The sequence below is a fragment of the Mus caroli genome, unplaced genomic scaffold (assembly GCF_978045245.1).
Source record: "Mus caroli unplaced genomic scaffold, Mus_caroli_1 scaffold_13, whole genome shotgun sequence".
In the NCBI taxonomy this organism is placed as follows: Eukaryota; Metazoa; Chordata; class Mammalia; order Rodentia; family Muridae; genus Mus; species Mus caroli.
In genome coordinates, this window is record NW_028227268.1 from 74,033,235 (window position 1) to 74,055,454 (window position 22,220).

The 22,220-nt window shown below is 42.6% G+C and overlaps 1 protein-coding gene and 1 long non-coding RNA gene across 4 annotated transcripts; one reads left to right on the forward strand and one right to left on the reverse strand.

Annotated features, from left to right (window-relative positions):
* Nucleotides 1-1,638: 1,638 nt before the first annotated feature.
* LOC110305385 (interferon-gamma-inducible GTPase 10-like) lies at nucleotides 1,639-21,821 on the reverse strand. Of its 3 annotated transcripts, none has more exons than XM_021177336.3 (3): nucleotides 21,750-21,821; nucleotides 11,366-11,476; nucleotides 1,639-3,237 (listed from the first exon to the last, which is right to left on the reverse strand). In XM_021177336.3, exon 3 carries the CDS (start codon nucleotides 3,216-3,218, stop codon nucleotides 1,956-1,958), a length of 1,263 nt encoding a protein of 420 aa, XP_021032995.1. In that variant the 5' UTR covers nucleotides 3,219-3,237; nucleotides 11,366-11,476; nucleotides 21,750-21,821; the 3' UTR covers nucleotides 1,639-1,955. The 3 variants fall into 3 exon arrangements, with proteins under 3 accessions (XP_021032995.1, XP_021032996.1, XP_029339594.1); XM_021177337.3 differs by lacking the exon at nucleotides 21,750-21,821 and adding an exon at nucleotides 11,782-11,799; XM_029483734.2 differs by lacking the exon at nucleotides 21,750-21,821 and having other exon boundaries at nucleotides 11,366-11,564.
* LOC147001544 (uncharacterized) lies at nucleotides 9,649-12,465 on the forward strand. The gene is made up of 2 exons (XR_015045078.1): nucleotides 9,649-10,061; nucleotides 11,561-12,465. It is a non-coding gene; the product is annotated as an uncharacterized LOC147001544 (long non-coding RNA).
* Nucleotides 21,822-22,220: the final 399 nt, after the last annotated feature.

The window sequence follows — 22,220 nt, forward strand, 5'->3', positions numbered from 1 at the left end:
ATGTTCAGTGCCATCTAATTCATTTTTTAATTTTTGTATTTATCATTGCTGTTGTTATTACTTGTGTATGTGTTTTGTTTGGGGGAAGGAGGTGGATAGTTGTGCCATAGCACATGTGTGAGATGGGTAGTTGTGCCATAGCACACGTGTGAATGTCAGAGAACAATGTTGTGGGGTTGATTCTCTCCTGCCTCCTTTACATGGGTCCAGGGATTTGATTTCAGGTCTCCAGGCCTGTGGGGCAAATGCTTTTTACCCACTGAGCCACCAGCTGGCTAACTGATCTTTCAAAACCCCTCTGACCCTCCATCAGACCCTGAGGAGAAAAAAATGGTATACCACACCTGTCCCCTTAGATGACGCCTTCTAGCTTCTCCTTGTAAGTGTTTCATTACAAAAAAAACAAACCCAACCCTTTCACACCCTCCAGGAAGAGAGCACTGAACAGCCATGTGTTTCTCCACCACCTTGTTTGGAATTCCAGGGTGATTGCCTTGAAATGGAGAGACTGTGGCCATGTCTCAGGCCAAATGAGAAGAAAGGACAGGTCCTATCTAAGTTTCTGCTACACTCACCACAACAATGTCAGCCTCAAGAATGGGATTTATCGGTGAACTTGCATCTGAGCCTTAAGTCATAAAGGAAAGACACTTCATCCCAAAGGCAAAAGAAAAAAAAAAAAAAACAATTCGATGAGTTACCGGTATTGAAAAAAATGAAATATAAAGTAGAAAGGTCCAGCTCAATCTCTCCACAGTGAGACCTGGAAGTCGGGGTGTCTCCAGGGTGCCAAGACTTTGATCTCACTGTGTCCACTCACCCTACTCAGCCTAGATCATCAGGATTCCCCCTACCTCAATTATCACATTATTTACACCCCTCCTTCTAGTCAGTATATGCAGGAAGATCCTGACTATGTGAATGTAGCTAAACCCCAGACCCCTCTCCTCACTTCAGCTCTCTCCACTCCTCTGTATGCCTGCCAGGGAGTGGGGATGCTACTCCCCAGATCATTTAGGGGTCAGCAACTCCATACTCCATGTTTATTCCAAAGCAAATGCTTCTGTTTCCATCACTACCTCCTGAACCCCGACTACCATCATGACCTCCTCTGGGATGATGACAGAGACTCCTGGAGGTGAGAGCTCAACCTTGATCTCTCCACAGTCAAGCATAGCGATCCTCCATTGGAGAGCTCTGCCAGGCCATTCCTCTACCCAACCTGCTTTCTGCCTCCCTTGAGGAAAAAAAAGTAAACTCATATCATATGTTAGGCCTTCTTGGAAGTGACTCCAGTTTCCTTTCTACCTCTCTTCATCCTCTGATTTCCCCTACTTTCCTTAGTTCCCATCAGATTGCTGCCGTTTTTACAACCAGCTGTTCTCACATTAGTGTGCTGTACTCCTAACTGCAGATTCCACCTTGACCTCTTACGCATCGTGTTCTTTCCTGGGTCTTCTCCTATGTCACTACTCCATCTTGTCACCACCTCCTGGGCATGTTACACTTTCCCACAGGAAAATTTGTAGTATGCCTTTAAATGTGTTCTCATATTTATAGACCATTCTTTATTTCAGCGAGGAGGGTGTTGAGATGATAAATGAGAAAGAATTAGGAGATAGTGATGTCTAAGTCTCATCTTGTTATTACAAACTTTTTTATTGGTATAAATGAATCAGAAACAGGTTATCTCTTAACACAGAGGCAGGTGGTATGTTATTGCTGACTATTATCAAGAATAATAAATCAATGAACACAGGAAACAGGGTATGAGCAAAAAAAAAAAAAAAAAACAATTCATGCATGGTAGTAATCTCTAAAGAGAAGCAATGGACTTCCTTCATGGGATACACTTCTGTGGAGCTTAGGGAAGAGCTGGCCTGGGAGTTTGGTGGAAGGACAACTAACCCCATTGCCAATTTGGACACACAATTTGAAATCCATTCACTGTTTAGCTAGGCAACATTTACTGTTTCCATCTTTCTCAAGAGATGTTTAGCATCGTCAACCACTATGTTAAGGAACTGTGTGCGCCTATAGTAGACTTTTAAAGCCTGGATGGCAGAAGATTCAGGGCCTCCTTTCACAGCACAAAAAGCTTCAGCAGCGCTCGTAGCTTGTGCTATTATGCTGTTATCCTTTACAAGGGACCAGAAATCCAAGCACTTAAGTTCCCCCTTGATGTCTGCCAAGGGTGCGCCCAATTTTTCAGCAATCTCTTCAATCGATTGATCATCCAAGCCAAAATAGCTTCGGTAATCCTTCAAGCACTGTTCTTGTTCAGGGAAATCAAAGCCCTTAAAGAAAGTCATGAAGGGGATGAAGCTCACAGCTGCTGACTTCAAGGCCTCCAGCCAGATCTTCTCCCGAAGAAAATGTTTCTTTAGCTCAATGGAAGCATCAGAGATATTGGGCAAGAGCAGGGCAAACATATGACGCTTGTGCCCAGGGAGCTCCTTTAGCAGAGTCTCCTCCAGCTTGGGGAAATCAAACATACCCAGATCAAAGTTGGAGATCAGGAAGATGCGTGGTTCAGTCACTCCAGTTTTAATGAGATTAGTCACACAGTAGTCTCGAATCTGCTGAAGGACTTTCTGTTTCTGAAAAGTTATGGGTTTGGCATTCTGTTCATTATATAAGTCACTGTCCACCTTGGTTCTAACAAAGTAGAACTTCTTCCCAGCATCTTTTATTTTCTGAGCCAGGAGAGCATCATTGAGGCTGAAGCGGGAAGAAGAAATGATGATGAAGAAGTCATAGTTGGCAAATCCCACTTTGTCTAGATAAGTGTCTGCGTGGAAATTGGGTGTCCCAGTCCCAGGCAGGTCCCAGAAGATCACTTTGGGATATTTTGGATGTTGATAGGGGGTTTTACACATAGTGGTCTCCACAGTCCCAACATCAGCGGATTCCTCTGCTTCGTGGCCCAGCCCTCGAAGGGCATTTATAAAACTGGACTTGCCAGTCCCAGACTGCCCGATCACAGCCACCTCCAGGACAGCATTCTCTGCAGCACTAATTGCTTCCTGAATCTGGCTCATGACATCAGAGAGATTTCCCTCCTGGAGGGCTTTGTGAATACCAGTGAGGGTTTCTGGAGAGAGCATGCCTCCTGCCTTACTGATTAATGTAGAGTAGTGAGGCAGAAACTCCTTAGCTAATTGTTGGAAATTATTTTCTGAAGCACCCCTCAGGAAGGCTGAGATGAACTGATCCATGGCAGTTACCGGGGAAGCTCTGTGAGAAGGGAGAAAGACCAAAGAGGTAAGGAGAGAGGATTGGTAAAAGAGAAACCCGCCCCTCCAGACATACTAGCCCCCATGAGTCACTCCTGTCCTCACAGGCTGGTTCATGCCACTGTAACTCATTTATATTACAGGAGAAGACACACTTATTCTCTTTCTGTGTCTCAGATTCAGGAGAGGGTAACCACCCTTGCACTGTCAGAATAATGATCCCAAAGATGTCCACATCAGCCCCCAGGATCTGTGAATATATAATTTACACAGCAGAAGTGAGTTGGCTGCTGTGAATAACAGTTTTCAGGTAGGGCTAATACTTTACATTAATCAGATAAACTCAAGCGCAAATTTAATTTTGAACTAATTTTAGATTTCTGGCTTCCAGAACTAAAAGAGAATAAATTTCTGTTGTTTCAATTGCCCCATAGTAACTGCCCATATTCATGGAGTTATAACAGGAGCTATATCCACACAAGTGCACAATGGCCAGTGGTAAAATCAACATACTTAACACCTCAAATCCACTAATACATTAGCGTTCCTAAGAAAAGACAAAGGGTTTATGAATGGAGAACAACTGTCTCCTTCCTCATGCAGATCCTTCAAAAACAATGTTTAGGACAAGAAAGAACTACTTTTAGCTCTCAAACAAAACAAAACAAAACCAACATATCAATTTTATTATATCCTATAACCCTGACTAGTCAGAAGGCTGAGGCAGGAAAGCAGCAAGTTCCAGGCCTGCCTGGCCTCCAGAAGAAGTTCACGAGCAGCTTGTGCAAATTGGGAAGATTACTGCAAAATTTAAAACATAAAAATCAAACCTCCCACTTGATGCTGAAAGTCACCCCTGTGATTGCCCGGGACAATGGAAGGCCTCCATTCCAGGCCAGGCTTTCCTCCATGTGTCTGTGCCAGGGCCTCTACCGACAATGCAGATCTGAATAAGGTAAGAATACTGGCTCACACGCATCAACTCTGCCTATGACTTTCTGAACAAGGAATGGACCCAGAAGCTGCTGAAACAGGAGGAGAAGCTGCTGAAGTGGGAGAAGCTGCTGAAGCAGGAGAAGCTGATCTTCTAAAGGAGTCCTACTGAGATATACCAAGCTCTGCAAGAAAAGCTGAAGGTTTCATTGCAGCCTAGAGTGTGCAGTGAGATGACTGCATGCAGTGGTGTGGAAGATGTTTCTTCTCAGAGGAAGTATAAAGCTGTGGTGGTGTAAGCTAGTGAGATGTGAGTGGCAGAGAAAACTAAAAGATGTATCTCCTGTGAGTCCTATCACTGTTTTCTTAATGACTCCACACCTTATTACTGTGTGTCATGTGTTCCTCCTTCATAGTGATAACCTGTCTGCCAGATGTACACCTCTACTGTACTTGAACCTTCTAATGATATTAACATTTCCATCATAAAACTGAGAACTTAATGTTCTCCACAGCTGTGGGCTCTGCTGCATTGGACTGAAAAGCTGACAGGATGCCAGAAACCACCTGTGAATTTTGTCTATTTCCCTTTGGGCTCCACAGTCTTACTTTTCAAGTTAAAAGCACAGAAAACATTTCTCCCACTCTGCTCTTTAGCAGAAAAATACCTACAAAAACCAAAAACCAAACCAGAACACCTTAAGCAGTTAACTGGTGTAAACCAGAACGTGCTTAAATTAAGAATGAAAACTTCTAGAAGCTTCTATTTTAAAAGCAATGTTAGTGTTGAGATTAGTGTTACTTGTAGTTTGAAACACCTAATCTATTGAGGATTTTAATAGTTCTTCTTTCTAAGCTTTATATCCATAAAAGCCTGACAGAATAATGTATAAAGTGAAATTTACAACATTCAAAACTCCTTTTTATGTCTATTGCATAAAAGTACACGGAATGCTTACCTAATAATTTTGTACTAAAAAATAAAGTTATTTTCATGACTTTCCAACTTTCCTCACCCTTCCAACTCCATCCCTTCTTTGTTTCTCCTTTGAGAAAACAGACAGGTAAATTAAAAAAGACAAACAAGGGTTTTTAAGCTCTACAAACTGACAACAAAAGAAGAGTAACTAAAAGAAATGCATGTGTGTGTGTGTGTGCACATGGGTAAACACACATACATCATAAAAGCTCAAATTTGTAAAGCATAATATACAAGTGGTAAGCGTTTTTTTTAAGGCCAAATAAAGCAATATGTGACAAAAGTAAGCCAGGAAGTTTCTTTTCTGTTGGCTATCTACACTGGGCAGACTCTTCTGGAGAAACTAAATTTTCCTTTTTGAGTGGTTGTTAACTGGAGATAGCTCTGTTGGGACTAGAGCCCATGCCTACTTCCTCATCACAGTGCTGGAAGCCCAACCAGCTTGAACCTGTGCAGGCTCTGTGCATGCTGCCACAGTCTCTGAGTTTGTGTGTGCATCAGTTCCTTTGTGTCTTGAAGACACTGTTTTCTTTAACCTAAATCTTGAATGGTTATTTAATCACAAAACAAGTTTCTTTTTTCATTTTTTTTAACTCATTCACTTTACATCCCACTCTCTGCCCCCCTCCTGGTCACCCCCTCCCACAATCCTTCCCCCATTTTCTCTCCCCTTCTCCTCTGAGCGGGTTTCCTTCTCCTTACTATCCCCCTATCCTGGCACTTCAAGTCTCTGCTAAGCTAGACTCTTCCTTTCCCACTGAGGACAGACAAGGCAGCCCAGCTAGAAGAGCATATCCCACATACAGGCAACAGCTTTTGGAATAGTCTCCCGCTCCAGTTTTTCAGGAGACCACATGAAGACCAAGCTGCACGTCAGCTACATATGTGTAGGGAGGCCTAGGTCCAGCCCATGTCTGTTCTTTGATTAGTAGTTCAGACTCTGAGAGCCCCAAAGGTCCAGGTTAATTGACTGTTGGTCTTCCTGTAGAGTTCCTATCCCCTTTCGGGCCGTAGTTCTTCCTCCTATTCTTCCAAAGAGTCCCCAAGCTCTATCTACCATTTGGCTGAGGGTGTCTGCATCTGTCTGAGTCAGCTGCTGGGTGGAGCCTCTCAGAGGGCAACTTGCTCCTGTCTGCAGGCAAAGGCATGCCATATTTTCTGAAGAAGCAAGAATGTTCAGTTCAGTAAACAAAAACCAATGAAGTATGCATCAGGAATTTTAAGCATGCCTTTCTAAAATAATAGTGTTTTTATTTCTATCCTAAGCTATAACCCACCAAAGTGATTTTTCAAAAATAAATTCTAGAAAATCCAGAAAAGCATTGGTTCAGCTTTGTTCTGTAACAGAATCTTGGTGGGTTTTTGTTTTGCAATACTAACCGGGTTTTAATCTGTTTTATTGATTCTTGAATTGTATATTAAGGACACCATTTCAGTGATGGTGGAATGGTCTGGAGAGTTGGCTCAGTAATTAAGAGCACACACTGCTATTCCTGAGGACCCAGATCAGCTCCCAGCACTCACAGTCTATAACTGTAGCTACAGGAGTCTGACGCTTTTTTCTGACCACACCAGGCACACACATACGCACAGGCAAAACACGTAAACACATAAAATGATAATAAATCAATCTTTAAGTGATGTTACAAGCATTCACTTTTCTTGTAGCATTTTGGTATAGTGGAGCTATTAATGAGACTTAGAATGTTTAAATAATCACTAGCAGATGCCCTACAGGAAGAACTAAAGTGGGCAAGGAAGCTTCCTGGAGACAGCCCATGGTTTAGCACAACTGAGAGGGATGTGCCTCGAAGAGGCACCGCCTGGGGGCGGGCTTCATCTCTGGATTACTTCTTGCTGCTACTATGCTTTCTCATTGCTATCTTCTTCCTGAATATTGACTGCATGGTGTGAACGGGCTTGGAGAGACCCTCCCTGTCCATAGTCCAGCGTGATTTCTTCATGGGAGACAGCCACTCTATTAGGCAACTTTCCTGCAGATCAATGAAGATGAACTTTCATAGAATAATGTTGTTTAGATGAATTAATGATCTTACAGAATCCCTGATTTGGTTTAAATAGTCATAGGAAGTTAGGGCAGTTGATAAGGGAGATTAAGGGAATAGTTTAGGATGTTTTGCCAGCTGCTTCCTAGCAGAAAACCTACGGAACACATAAAATTAAAAAACACATTCCTGGTTACTATGAAATGTTTGCTAAGCTCAAAAAACAAGAACAAAGCAAGCCTGGCTGCTAAGGCTCATGAGTTTCACCTACAGGAGACAGACTAATATTTGAGGTTCAGTCCCCACGGTCAAGACTGAGCTTCTATGTTTGTTGTAAAGTCTACTTTTCTGATCTTATAAGTTTTCTGATGAGTTCTTGGTGTGCACCTTGAGGACTTCATGCTGCGCAGCATGCAGACTGAAGAGATTTTTTTCCCATTGTCTCAAAGAAAGTAAAAAAATCTCCGACCTACAGTTCTCTAGTTAACTGTATGTTTACTTTTCTATGAAAAGAGTATAAGAATAGATACGTGGTTAACTATGTAGACGAACAAGAATTGTGTTGAGTTAGAATAATGTGATGTCTACCTCCTTTCATGCAACCGCAAATGCTGCCTGCCAAAGGGAATTGGCTGTTAAAAAGTATCTGTTAAAAGCTGAGTGATCAGATGTGGGATTTAGAATTACTTGTTTTTTTTTAAATATGAAACTTGTAATCACTTGTGTAATTAAAATTCATGATTAATAAGCCATTGTGTTGTGAGTTCCTTGCTTCATCCACCAAATGTGTGTGTGTGTGTGTGTGTGTGTGTGTGTGAGAGAGAGAGAGAGAGAGAGAGAGAGAGAGAGAGAGAGAGAGTCAGACAGACAGACAGACAGAGACAAAAGAGAGCCTATTTTATATTAGACACCAACCCTGGATTATTGATCTCACTGTTGGAGCTTGACTTTGACAAATGAACTTCTCTGCTGTTATTAAACAAGCATCAGCTTTTAGTTAAGTACAGTGCAAAATGCAGAAAATACTTGGGAGGTTGAAACAGAACTGTGAGTTCAAGGCCAGTCTTGGCTACATCAGCAACATAATGAAACCTTACCTTTAAAAATGGCTTTGGCCCAGTACAAGGGAATGCCAGGGCCAGGAAGCAGGAGTGGGTGGGTTGGGGATCAGGGTGGGGGGAGGTTGTAGGGGGCTTTGGGGATAGCATTTGAAATGTAAATGAAGAAAATATCTAATAAAAAATGGCTTTGGCTATTTTCATGTTTTTAAAAACTCATGGTGTCTCTAACAAAGAAACTGAAGGGTTACTCTCAACAGACCACATTAGGAGACAACAATTTGTGATCAGCATCTTATTTGTGATAAGAAAAGTGCACGGGGCTGGTGAGATGGCTCAGTGGGTAAGAGCACCCGACTGCTCTTCTGAAGGTCCAGAGTTCAAATCCCAGCAACCACATGGTGGCTCACAACCATCCGCAACGAGATCTGGCGCCCTCTTCTGGAGTGTCTGAAGACAGCTACAGTGTACTTACATATAATAAATAAATCTTTAAAAAAAAAAAAGAAAAGAAAAGTGCACACTGCACATTATTGATAAGACCAGAATGTATGATTTCTCTAACTACAAAATATATATGGACTTCTAGATCATTAGAGTTGATAGTCTTATTTCTGGTTGTGTAGATTATTTACAAATGAAACAAAAGAGGGGAATGTATTAAGAAAGTATCTTGTTTATAGGAAATTTTACTGTAAAAGTTCTTAAATGTAACCTATTTTAATGCACACTTAAGTAAAAATTTAAAAACCAAACAACACAATTGCCGTTTCTATCATGTGTCAGTGACCAAAGTAAAATCATTTTGTTGGTAATGAAAAGTAAAAACATGGCCAGGAAGATGGGTCGAAGGGTAAAACCACTTGTCCTACAAGCCTGGTGACCTTTAATCCCTGGGACTCACATAAAAGGCCAAATATGAGGCACATTGGTAATTTCCCCAATCCTCCTTTGAAATAAGAGCCTTAGGAGAGCGCAGCCTGAAGCCTGCAGGTTAGTTACCTAGAATCTACAGCATAGCCATGGAAACCAGGCACACCTGCCTCTGTAAGGTAGACAGAAAGTCTAACTCTCCAAAACTGTTCTCTGACCTCTGCACATGTGCCACAGTATGTGTGTGACCACACACACACATATGCACACACAGACAGACACATATGTATGCACACACACATACATAAATACATTTTAAAGTAAAAGTATAAAAAATGAAAGGGCTTGGAATGCAGCTTAGTGGTAGAGCCCTTGCATAACCCAAGGTTTATGATGCCAAAGGTCCAATCTCAGTACAAAGAAGAGGAGACAGAGGGTAAGGAAGGGGGTGCGGGAGAGAAGCAAGGGGGGAGAAATGTAGGGAGAAAGAACAGGAACGGGAGGAATAATTATTTTACTTCTGATTACTAATTGTGTGCAGTGAACATTAGAACAAATAGAGATCTTTCAGCATCTTAAAAAAAGACAGCCACACTTTCTCTCAAGTATGTTCTGTAAGTGTGAAGATGGAGGTTAACGTGCTGTCTCTTATGGAGCAGGATGGACATCCTTAGACCTCAGCAAATCAGCTTTACTCGTGTGTCCATGATGAAAAATTACTTAGATTTTTGTTAATTATGTTTGTGGTCTGAAGTGTTTAACTTTTGAGCTGGATTCCTTAGTAGACCAAATTAAGATGGCTTTGCATGTACTAGTCTTAGAAGTAAACACAAGTTAAAACAATTTGACTGAGGAATTCCCCAAGTGGCTTGTTTTCCAAAGTACCGAGAACAAAACCCTAAGTTTCCCTAGGTCTTGTAACTCAGCAAGGATTGTGAATGGAAATAACAGTGCCTGATCACATTCTGTTTAAAAGGTAAATACGGGACGAGAAGGGCTGGGCGGGATTGCTGGAGGGTCGTGGGCGGTGTGCAGGAGACCGCGGGCAGCAGCTGCAGCCAGACTCCCAGCTGGGCAACCCCCACTCACCACGTAGCCCTCCATGAGGCGTGCAGCTCCCGCCCAGGCACTACAGCAGCACCCCCAGAGGCACACACACAAACCAGATCATCTATGACTGGAAATTCCTGATGGAGTGTCAGAACTCACCTGTTGCCAAAATACCCCCAAAGGACCTGACAGCCATTCCTGGGTCACTAGCCCTACCAGCGGTGAGCCTCCCATGCAAGCCAGCCAGAGCCACCTGCACAGCAGCCCGGAAGATAAGCGGGCAGGCGGTGAAGTTTGAGATGGACATTTAAGGGACCATAGGACGCAGTGATGTTTCTGGGGCCCCTCGGGCCCTTGGAAAGAGAGCCACAGCAGTCAGGCCTTGTACCAGGCAGACACTGGGTGTGGATTGGCCACCCAGTCCTGCTCTACACTCAGGGCACCGGCTCTGCCTTCCATTTTGTGAACACCAGCACATACTTCCTTGTGCCTCTGTTGATAACCGAACTGCTACTGCAGGGGAATGACTCTCACCCACACCCTCCCTGCATCGAGCGCCAGCGAGTGGACACAGAGGAGTCTGTCAGAATGATCCAGCAATTCTAGCCCTAGCCTCCAGTGCACACCCACCTTTCCTTAGGTTGGGGTAACTGAGAAAACCACCCTTTTACTTCTTTCCCTGAGAGGAAATAAAAGCCACATTTACCCTAGGCCCGCAGCTGGACCCTGTCTAGGAAAGAAAAAGTAAATACAGATGAGATTTTTAAAAAGGGGTAGGGGAGGAGGAAGGGAGGGAGGGAGGGAGGGAGAGGGAGGGAGGGAGGGAAGGAAAGAAAAGAAAAGAAAAGAAAAGAAAAGAAAAGAAAAGAAAAGAAAAGAAAAGAAAAGAAAAGAAAAGAAAAGAAAAGAAAAGAAAAGAAAAGAAAAGAAAAGAAAAGAAAAGAAAGCAAAGCTGACAGGGTTATGCCGTACTCCCTGGTGGTGAGATCTGGCCACCTTACAGTGAGCACTGTACAGTTTCCTATGAGAGTCACCCAAAAACACTCTGCTCAGTCCAAACTTACTCAGAACTCTCACAGACCAACTGGCACCAAAAGGCAGTTCTAGACCCATGACTCCTATCTGTGATAGACCCGTGACATGACCTGCTGCCTATCCAAGCCAGCTCTGCCCTCTTCCCACAAAGCCAAAACCTAGGTCACACCAGATGCATAGGCTTTTCACACTCACCAGTTCCAAGAAGTAGAAAATACCGAGTCCGTTTCTCACTGCAGCCCACAGCACAACCACCACCAACGGCACGGGTCTGCCCTCCTTCAGGAAAGTCTGAAGCAATGAGCCCTAGTAGATAGAAAAAAAAAAAAGAACGTTATATTTGCAGGAAACAAAAGTGAAACTAAAGCTCTTTCTGTGTTTCCCCTGCAGCATAAACATTTCCAGGAAAAAGAGAAGGACTTCAACTTGGTCAGAGAATGAAAAGAAGACTGGAAGATTCAAGGCCAGGAAGACATTTCCACTTGGCCTGTGAAGGGTCACTTGGCCAAGACATCAGGGGAATGAGTTCTCTGAAGCCAAAGGATTCCTGGGGACAAGGAGGAAAGAGATGAGTAGTTTTTCAAAGACACCAGTGAATGACTGAAACACACTGCCCATCGGGAAGGACTGTGCCATGCGTCTGCCTCCTTGTCCTTCTCAGGAACACTGTGGCTGTCTAACCTCATTTCAGCCCCAAGGCACCCATGAACCTGGGGTCTCACAGGATCCAGAGCCACCAAGACAACTCAGGAAAGAGAGTAATGGATTCTTCCTAGTTTCCTTTCTCATTTTATCTACCTCAGGATTCCCTCATGAGAGCATAGTCTGGCACCAAGTGAAGATAGGCTTCCCAAAAACATCATTTGATGCAATGAGATAATCCCTCACAGGTTTTGTTGGTTTTAACGTTTATCACCATGGAGGAAAGACATTTGCTGCCATATTGGGAAAAGAAGCTGTTGCTGACATGTTCTGTCCTTGGTGAAGTCTGTCTCTGAACATGGATGGTTTGGGTTATATTGACAGTGTTTCTGCATAATTTTTGTTTTGTTTTGTTTTTTGTTTTTTGTTGTTGTTGTTGTTTTGTATTTTTGAGACAGGGTTTCTCTGTATAGCCCTGGCTGTCCTGGAACTCACTCTGTAAACCAGGCTGGCCTCGAACTCAGAAATACGCCTGCCTCTGCCTCCTGAGTGCTGGGATTAAAGGCGCGCGCCACCACGCCCGGCGTTTCTGCATAATTTTAACACATGTAATCAGATATGAAGAACAGATTACATGCTCCTGTTAATTCAAATGGTGTCATTTTTTTCCAACTCTGTGTGATTTGAGTTTATTCTCCTTTTGAGTGGCTGGGTGAGTGCAGAGGGTGGGAGGTTGATACCATCCATGGTCTATGGGTCCAATTTTTGATTATCTGAAGGCACACAGTGATTCTGTCTCCTTCTGTACACAGACTTTCACATGCTTAGTGGATTCTTGTATGAGAACCAAGTACATCTCTTTCTTGGTTTCTGTATGAGAGTCAAAATTTAGTTCTGAACATTGAAATCTTGGGGTATAGTGCCTGGCTTCCAGATAACTGAAGCCGTGACTCAATTATACAGCAATGTGTCACAGATTCACCATGAAGATACTCTGAGGTATGAAAAGGGGAGAAAGGGCACCATCTCTCTTTATCACTATGAGAGCAGGAGACTGGAGGAGAGCATTCCTCAGCATCATGGGCTCCCACGGTACAGTGGGACAAGAGAAGGGTGAATGAGCTGGAGGTCTGAATGTCCAGGAGAAACCAGATCTGCTTAATTCAGAGCTAAGACACCTGCAATGTCCCTGAGAAGGACACTATGGGTCTCTCTTTAGTTACAAAGCAAATGGTGAGTGACCTCATCATCCTGGGTCAAGGACAAAGCTGTGTGTTCATTCATGTGTACACATGCTGGGCCCATACATTCGTGCATTTATATGAGCTGGTATATGTGTCTATGTGTGTGATAGGTATGTGTTCCTATGACCCAGTAGACATAGCCAGTCACAGAACTCTGCATTTAAAATGTGTAGGTGTGTGGCACAGATCCTGCACCTCCTTGGAATAGTGACATGCTGTGGTAAATTGTTAATAATCAAACCATAAAAAAAAAAAAAACATTGTCAAACACATGAGGAAAGGGGCAGCCAAGAGAAACAGCGTGCTAGGCATTCTGAACTTGTTTATCTTCCACTCTCCACAGGGGGCCTCTGCAGTGCCATAGAAAGAAAACAGACACAGTTGTGCTGTCAACTCTCAAGTTATTTACTTTCCTTTTGCTCCTGCTATCAATTTTGAAAGCAGGGTCTTGGGTGTTTCAAGCTGTGTGTGACTCACAGAGGGTGTGTGTGGCACAAACAGAAGTGGGTCAAGGTTTCTGAGTGTGAAATGCTCTCATGCTAAACATGACTTGATCACTAGTCACCTCCATCGGCCAAGCACTGTTCAGAGACAAGACCCAAGAAAAGTCAGAAATGCTGAAGCCAGCTCTAGTGGGAGTGGTGTATCCTGATTAGTGTTGTTGTGTTACTTGACACAAGCTAGAATCATTTGAAAAGAGGAACCACAACTCAGCAAATACCTCCATAAGACTGGCCACTAGGCAAGTGTATAATGCATTTTTTTCTTTTTTTTCTTTTTCCTTTTTTTTGTTTTTCTTTTGTTGTTGTTTTTGAGACAGTATGTCTCTACATAGCTCTGACTGTCTTAGAACTTGTACACCAGATTGACCTTGAACTCACAGAGATACCTCTCTGCCTCCTGAGAGCTGGGACTGAAGGTATACCTCACAATGCCTGTCATGCATTTTTAAATTAATGATTAATATAGGATAGTCCAACTCATGATAGATAATGCCTCTCCTGGGCTAGTGGTCCTGGGTGCTATAAAAAGCAGACCAAGCAATCAAGGAAAGAACAAGCCAGTGGGTAGCACTCCTTAATGGCTTCTGTTTCAGTTCTTTCCTCCATGTTCTTGCCTTGAGTCCCTGCCCTGGCTTCTCTCCATGATGTGGAAGTATAAGGTGAAATAGACCTTTTCCTCCCTAGGTTGCCTTTGATCATGTGTGTTATCACATCAGTAGAAACCCTAACTAAGACAGGGTGAGTACCAGTGTGGGTGCTAGAAGGGTTAAGGGTTAGACCCCCTGTACATACACGTGGAAACAGATAATTGGGCCTGGTTGACTATAGTCTATAGTACACTGAATTCTCAAAAGGTAGAAATAATCTTTTGATCTTGTACTTGTCCCTCCTCTGTACTGTTGAAGATAGTCACTTCTTCAACTGACAAACTGGCAGTGACAAGCAAGAGGAAACCGCAGCTTCAACTGTGGATGGAGAATAAAGCTAGCTATTGCATAAAAGAGGGATAAGCAAACCAATCCCTGGCCATCCAACACCATCTGATCTCCACCCCCACTTCCAAACTCCACGTCAGTATTATTGACTCGCCCCATGACCAGCGAGTCAAAGTCTCTGTGGACTGAAGGGTATTCCGAAAACACTGGCGCATCCAGAAACTCTGGGAATTTGAGCTCAGGACTGGAAACAAAGCATATTTCATTTTTATTGTTAAAGCAAAATATAAAATGATATCTACAGTTGGCTTCAGAACATCCAAGAACAGAGAAGGAGAACACCTGGTGTTACACCTTACTTTTGCTCTTGTAAGAAGAGCCAAGAAGACCTACCCCCGGGTGTTTGCGTTTTCCAGACACAATATGGACAGGCCAGGGAATTCTCTCCATGTCCTTGTTCTCAAGTGTCTTCACTTATAAAAGTTCCTATAACTCTTCCTAGAAAAATCCCTTGTGGGAAGAACATTTTCTACTCTGCCCCACCCATAGTTCACAATAAGTTCACAGCTTCCTTACATAGGTTCCCACACAATATTCTTCTTGTAGGTTTAGCAAATAAGTGTGTTACCTAGTTACGTAGCAACACTGTGGGGCTGTGGGGGTGGCTCCATGGTAAAGAACTTATTTTGAAAGACAGAAACAGAAATGGCTGGAAACCTCTTGAGTCTGCACCTCACTCTCTTGCCCCATCTTACATCCATACATAGTCACATGGAACTCAACCATTGCCTGCCTCATTTGACTCTGGTTTATGTCTATTCTTGAATGACCATGCAGAACACTGAGCTCAGATGAATGGACTATGGGCCACTCTATGGCCACGTCTGCATTTTCTGGACCTCCTGACTTCTGATTATGTCCCCAAGGACGATAGGGAGTATAGACTTTCAAACTCTGCTTCTGGGGCTGTAAGTAAGTTATGAGTGATTAAACATGTTCTACCTTCTGAATTAATATATTTAAAGAACTCAAATGTGGAAAGATTAGTGAAAGTCCTGTAATGTTTAGTATGATGAAATTCTAGCAATTTATGTTAGGATACAAATATTTGTGCAGTGTCCCCTCAGCGCTGGGTTCTTATATCTAATGAGATAATATGGAAGAATGGAGAAACCAAAAACCGTTTCCAAGGTACCACCAAATAATGGGGCAGGAACAAACAAACAACAGTGGGAGGAATCTGAGTTATGAGTCAGGACTTAATAGAGCTTTAAGGACTTTGCCTCACTATGAATATTTTGTTGTGGCTTTCACATCCCTGGGAGGTGTTGGTGATGCTAAGTACCGAGAACAGCAGTACACAAGGCAAGCATGACAAACCAAACCTCAACCATGTTCAAAACAGACTCATACCTAAAAAAGAAAAAGAAGAAGAAACCCTGACTGAAGGAAGCAGCTATAAAAATATTCGTTTTTTTTTTTTTTTTTTAAGTAATGAAGGAGAGAAGGTGATGACTTTAAGCTCACGGCCTTCCCATCTTCCTTCTACAGGGAAATGACTCTTGCACACTTCTAAACAATTAACCATGTGCAGATAACCCATACATGTGGGACCACTGAAGAGATTCAACATACTTCCCACTGAGACACATGGTTCAGGGCCAGGGTTCTGACCAGCCATTCCTCATTGCTCCTATGTTTTCTTGTATGAAGTCTTGAGCCAGGGCTCACTGAGAAGTGTCATGGTGAACAATAGGTTTGGAGCATAAATTTGCTGTGTTAGGCTTGTTTTTAAAAATGTTTTTAACTTGTATAAGCCATGAGAAGGTTGTGCCTACCTGGAACTCCCTGTCGGCTATCCAGAGCTGAAGCACTTCCTGGTGCAGTTGGGCTGTTCTTGAAAAATTGCTAGTTGCTGAAAAATATTTTGCTGCCCCAGCTATTTCTACAAGAATGAATGGCGAGATTAAACAGGCTACCTGCAAAGCTTTGCTAACTGGCGAACTCCCTGCTTGGTTGCTTGCATGCTTGGTTGGCTAAGGCACCTGCTGGAGGTTTGGTACAGAATCAAACCTCGCCCAAACCCAGACAAGAATGAGTTAATTTATCCAAAATATTAGCTTTCTGGGCTTTCCCTGTATAATCCTTTAGCTGGCAATAGTTGAGGCCTTAGCTATAAAATGCTCTGGTTTTGTCTTAGCCAGTCTCTTTTTAATAAAAAGGCTCTAATTTACTAAAACCAAAACTTAAGTCAGACTGCAAAATCTCTAAACCCAAGACTCACACCAGGACAGTTTTCCCAGATATAGAAGATATCACATTAGTTAGCACTTTCCCAGAGGAATCCAGAGGGCAGAACAGCTTGGCTCCTTTGTGACCTTATCTACAGAAGAATTTGGGAAGTTTCCACTTGATTCCAACAAACTAGCCATTTCCAGGAATAGAAACTGAAACCTACTCTGACTACAGCCTCCCTCTTTGGTGGTTTAGATAAATAGGCCTCAGATCCAGACAGAAAAGTGTAGATAGAGAGCAAGGGCTGTGTGTGGACCAGTAAGGACAAAGAAACTCAGGGAGATCCTGAGTTTCTATGTGCAGTTCTTCCTGGGACACCAGAACTCCAAGCCTCACATTTCTCTCTCCTCTCCTCCCCTCCCCTCCCCTCCCCTCCCCTCCCCTCCCCTCCCCTCCCCTCCCCTCCCCTCCCCTCCCCTCCTCCTCCCCTCCCCTCCCCTCCTCCTCCCCTCCCCTCCTCCTCTCCTCTCCTCTCATCCCCTCCCCTCCCCTCCCCTCCCCGCCTCCCCGCCTCCCCTCCCCTCCCCTCCCCGCCTCCCCGCCTCCCCTCCCCTCCCCTCCCCTCTCCTCCCCTCCCCTGAGAGGAGATCCATCACAGAAGTGTTATTGTCACCAGATCAAGGTCACCACTGCTGAGGTTAGGGTGTCTAGGTTCAGCTTGTTCAATAACCCAAGATGTGTGATAACATGAGGAGTGCTGTCCTGACACCAGGAAAGGAGAGCTCAGGGCTTTGTACTCAGGGAGGATCCTGGACCCTCAAGGGCCATCTTCTCGACCACGGAGTATCCCAAAGCAGAGAAGGCAACCCCTTCCTCCCACCTGTGTGTTGTGGACCATGCTTGTCTTCTGGAGCAGTCAAGCTTGGAGAAAGATGCCAGGTTGGGATACTCAGATGCCCTTGGAGTCCGGGTTGTAGGCTCTTCTTTTGTCCCATGGAGATAAAGTCCCAGATCAGAAACAGCCACAGACAAGCTCTGGCAGATCATGTTAGACCCTCTGGTTTTCAAAGATTCTAATGCCCTCTGTCACTTGTTACTCTGAAGGGCATATTTTGTAGTTCTTCCTGTTTCTCTCTTGCAGTGTGCAATATGATTTGCTTAATACATTCTGGATTTTCACTATAGTATGACTTCAGGAGTTTCTTTTTCTGCCCTGTATATCTGAAGTTCTACATGCTTCTTGTATCTAGATGTGCCTTGCTGTCCCTTAATTTGGGGACATTTTTGCTAGGATTCATTGAATATATATTGTATGCTATGGGAAAGGAGTTCTTCTACTTCTTCTATTTTCTGGTGTTCCAAAGATTACACATGGTTTATTCATATGTTTTTAAATTATTATGGCCAAACTTGAACAAGTCTTCCAATACTATATTATCTATATATACCTAAAACTTCAGATAATCTCTCTTTCAGGTGATCCATTGTGTTAATATGCCTTTCCATTGAGCATTTGATTTACAAAAAAAATAATTTTAGCCTCATATAAGACACAAGTTTCTTCAGTATTTCTTTTTATTCACTTCCATTATCATGCCCTTTGTTGACCCTGATTGTCATTCATCTGACTGAGTCCTTTTTCCTTGATCATATTGATAATCATCCTTTTGAATTCTTTGTCTGGACCTTTACCTGTGTCATTCTCACAAAAACTGGAAGAATTTCCCTGCACTTGTAGTTTTTAGAGGAGATCAGCTGTCTTTGCTTTTCATGTATCACTTGGCTTTGTGTTCAAATCTGATGTTATGAGTTAGATCACTTGTTGTGGTTCTGAGGTGTGCAGGAGAAGAAAGCGAAACCCTGCAGGATATGTTAAAGCTTAGCAAGCATCAGGGAAGGATAGTCTCTGATAGAATGAAACCCACAGAGGCTTACAGAAGCAGTTTCTTTGATTACCACACACACACACACACACACACACACACACACACACACACACACACACACACAAAAGCCATTTAGGAATTCAGCTCCCACAGACCAAAACCTCTTGCTTGATCTAGGAGTTGTCTGAAGGAATCATTACCTGAGCAATTCTCAGGCACACAAGGCTTCCTGGTTTGCCAGGTGAGTCTTGGTACTGAGGACATGCTAAGGTTCTGAAATTCCCAAGAATCAGCAACCCCATAAATCTCAGATAACTGTCACTGATTGTTTTCAAGAGCTTAAATTCACACTGTAAGTGGCCATCACTCCAAGTAAATGCCAGGTGCAATGGCTCTTCCAGTTTGCCCACTGCATCTCTCTTTTGTTTAAGCTCTATTCAGTTACCTTGAGAATTAAATTTATGTTGAAGATCATGCATCCTTCCAGTAAATACAGTGTTTTCTCTATCATGCTGTTTCACAACCTTGCACAAAGGAGCCAGTAAAGCTAAAAGTAAAAAGATAAGGATAGCAGTTGCTAGACCAAGGAATCTATTTAAATGATGCACAAGATTGGATAAAGCTAAAATATCTACACTGTTTTCCATAACATTCACCCCAGTCATTTCAGGCAAGCTTTTAGAAAACATGTCCTTAATTTCTTCTTGAAAATTAGAAATCATTTAATAAGAATGAGGGTGGCCCATCAAATGCATTTTAACCATTTTTCTAATCATACTTGTTCTCGTTGAAATTTAAAAATAAAATACAATATATAACATGCCATCACATTTAAACTGCGCTTGTTCTTTGACTCTCTCTAACTCTAATTAGAATTAGAGCTTGTCTCAGATCAGCTATTTCATTAGCCATGTCACTATTTTATTGTGTTGAGTCCAAAGTTCTGCAGAATGTTTATGCCAGTCCCTCATGAACTCAGCAGTTCAAATTACTTTATGAACCACTGATCTACCTGTAGTATATCAACAGTAGCTAAAGCAATAATTCCCATAGCTACAGCAACAAACACCCCAGGCATCCTACAAGTTCTTCTTAATACTCATATCAAGTATTAAAAATCATCACAGGTGAATTGTGCCATGGCCTTCTCACCGCCTTCTGGACGGCTGGCCTTGCTCTAAGAAAGCACAAACTTTCTGAAGTGACATTTAAGGACATACTAGAATTATCACAGCTATGAAGAGTCCAATAGTCACAATGGATAGTATAATCATTAGGCTGGCACTGTATAGACCTTTCCAGTAGCAAATTAGGGAATGATATCCATACTACAAAGGGGTGACATAGATTTAAGCTAAAGGTCAAAGATGACAAACCATCATTAATGTTTAAACTCCTTTTCCATGCTTTAGGAGGGTAAAAGGCACTTGTTAATTTCCAGAAATCAGTCTACAATGGGGGGGTCAGATTGCAGGAGAAGACCTGACAGTCCAACTCCATGCCATCAAATATGTTCATTAACAGTAGAACTAATTTCCACAGTTCCAATTGAACTCTACTGTTGCAGTCTAAATTCTGAGTAAGAACATTTTCCTGAGGAAAGCCATAAGAGCTCCAATCAATGGTTTCTTCAGGGGAGATATCAACAAGCATCCAAGGGTGCTCCCTTTAACATTACTGCCTCTGTATCCAATCCAATGCCTTGTCAGTAATCCACATATCACAAGGCGAAATGCCAGATTTATGGAACTGGTAGCAATAATCGTCGATAATCCTCTAAAGGCATATAAAATTTATTATAAAAATTCTAGGTAGCATCAACTATGGACAACCATAACTTGAAAAGTTCTATATAGAATTTAAGTTCTATTTATCCATAAAATAGGAGTTCCTTGCACTCCCACAGTATGATTTCTGTACCCTCCTCCATAGGCTTAGCACTTCTCCAGTTGTCATAAGGATCAGGGAAACAAAAAGATTGATTAACCACCAAGGGAAGATCTGTATCCCCCACCCCCCAATTTACTTCTATGTTAATTGTAGAATTAGGAGTATAGGCCCAATGTGTATGCTTAGTCCCCATTTCTGTATAACTTCCACAGACAGCATACCAAGGAACAAAGTTGTACCATTCAAAGGTTAGTCAAATTTTTATCAATTCTGATTGTGACCACAACACTTGGTTTCAATTCTGATGTCAAAACATAATAATTATTCATCAAACATTCATTGTAAAAATAAAGGATTGCAGACTGTTCTCATAGGCCCAGCCACATCTGAACAAGAAAGCATGAGAAGTGTCACAGAGACTGTGAACAATGCGATGTGTCTTTGTACGTATGTGTGTGCAATGTGTGTGTGTGTGTAAAGATATATATTTAGGCTTGGGTGGCTATAACATAGAATACATACATATTGTATCTAATACATATTACATGTAATATATTGAGTGGCTCTTACTCTTTTCACTACATTTTTAAGGACAGTCACTGTCAGCCCCTTCCCATGAGAAACTGCGAGCACCAGCCAGGAGACAGCCCAGGTCCAGCTCTGGATAGGGAATACTCCTAGCTCTGCACAGTTGGGCTGTCCTTAAAACATTACTAATTGTTCAAAACCGTTTCACTGCCCCTAGATAGGCCTACAAGGTAATGGGTCACAGATGAAACAGGCTAATGTCTAAGCCCTGCTGTTGTGTGAACTGCTTGTTGGAAATGCTGGGGGTTCTGCTGAAGGTTTCTTACAGAATCAAGACTTGCCAGTGTTCGGGCAGGATATAAATTAATTTGATCCCCAAATAATAATTGTGGTTATTCACTCTATAATTCTTTAGCTAACAATATCTGGGACCTTACTTAGAGAATTCTCTCTGGTTTTGTCTTGGTCAGGCTCCTTCTTAGTAAAACACCTCTAATTTACTGCAACCAAAACTCCAGTCAGATTAGCGACTGTCTGAACAACCACAGACCCATAGTATCACATAGGAAAATGTTGGAGCAAGGAAGAACAATGGATTAGCCTCCTGTCCCTACAGTCTGTGCCTGGTGTGGCCAGGAGTGGGGTTAGTTAATACCACCTTGGAGTCATTTGGATAGAGAGTGGACTTCTGTGTGGGATCAGAGACCGGTACTCACAGTGAAGATGGAGGAAATGCTTCTCATCAAAATGCAGTGCAAGGGGCAGGGAAGATGAGCCACAGTGTTCTCAGAGGTTCAGGGCAGCAATGCAGTTTATAACCCCTAACATCTGTGAAACAGTTTTGAAAAATTATCAAATTTTTAAAAATAGCCCAACTACACCAGGAAACATTGCATCCGGCTAGCTAACTGAGTGCTTTCAAAGTAGGAGCAACTTCCTCATGGCTTATACAAGATAAAAATGAGTTTCTTTTTACAAAATGTAGCACACTTAACACATTACTCACAATGTTCACCATTTCCATGGATTTTTCTATGAGTGGCTAGGGAGATAATCACAGGATAAAGTAACTGTCTTTCAAAGAGAACGTTATGAGTTGGATGCCCAGAATCTACATAAAAGACAGGCATAGTGGAGTGAGTTTGTAATTCCAGCACTGAAGAAGGAGGGAGGTGGATCCCTGAAGC

Excerpts from the sequence above, each read along its gene's own strand:
- LOC110305385 (XM_021177336.3), bottom strand. The coding sequence starts at position 3,218 with ATGGATCAGTTCATCTCAGCCTTCCTGAGGGGTGCTTCAGAAAATAAT.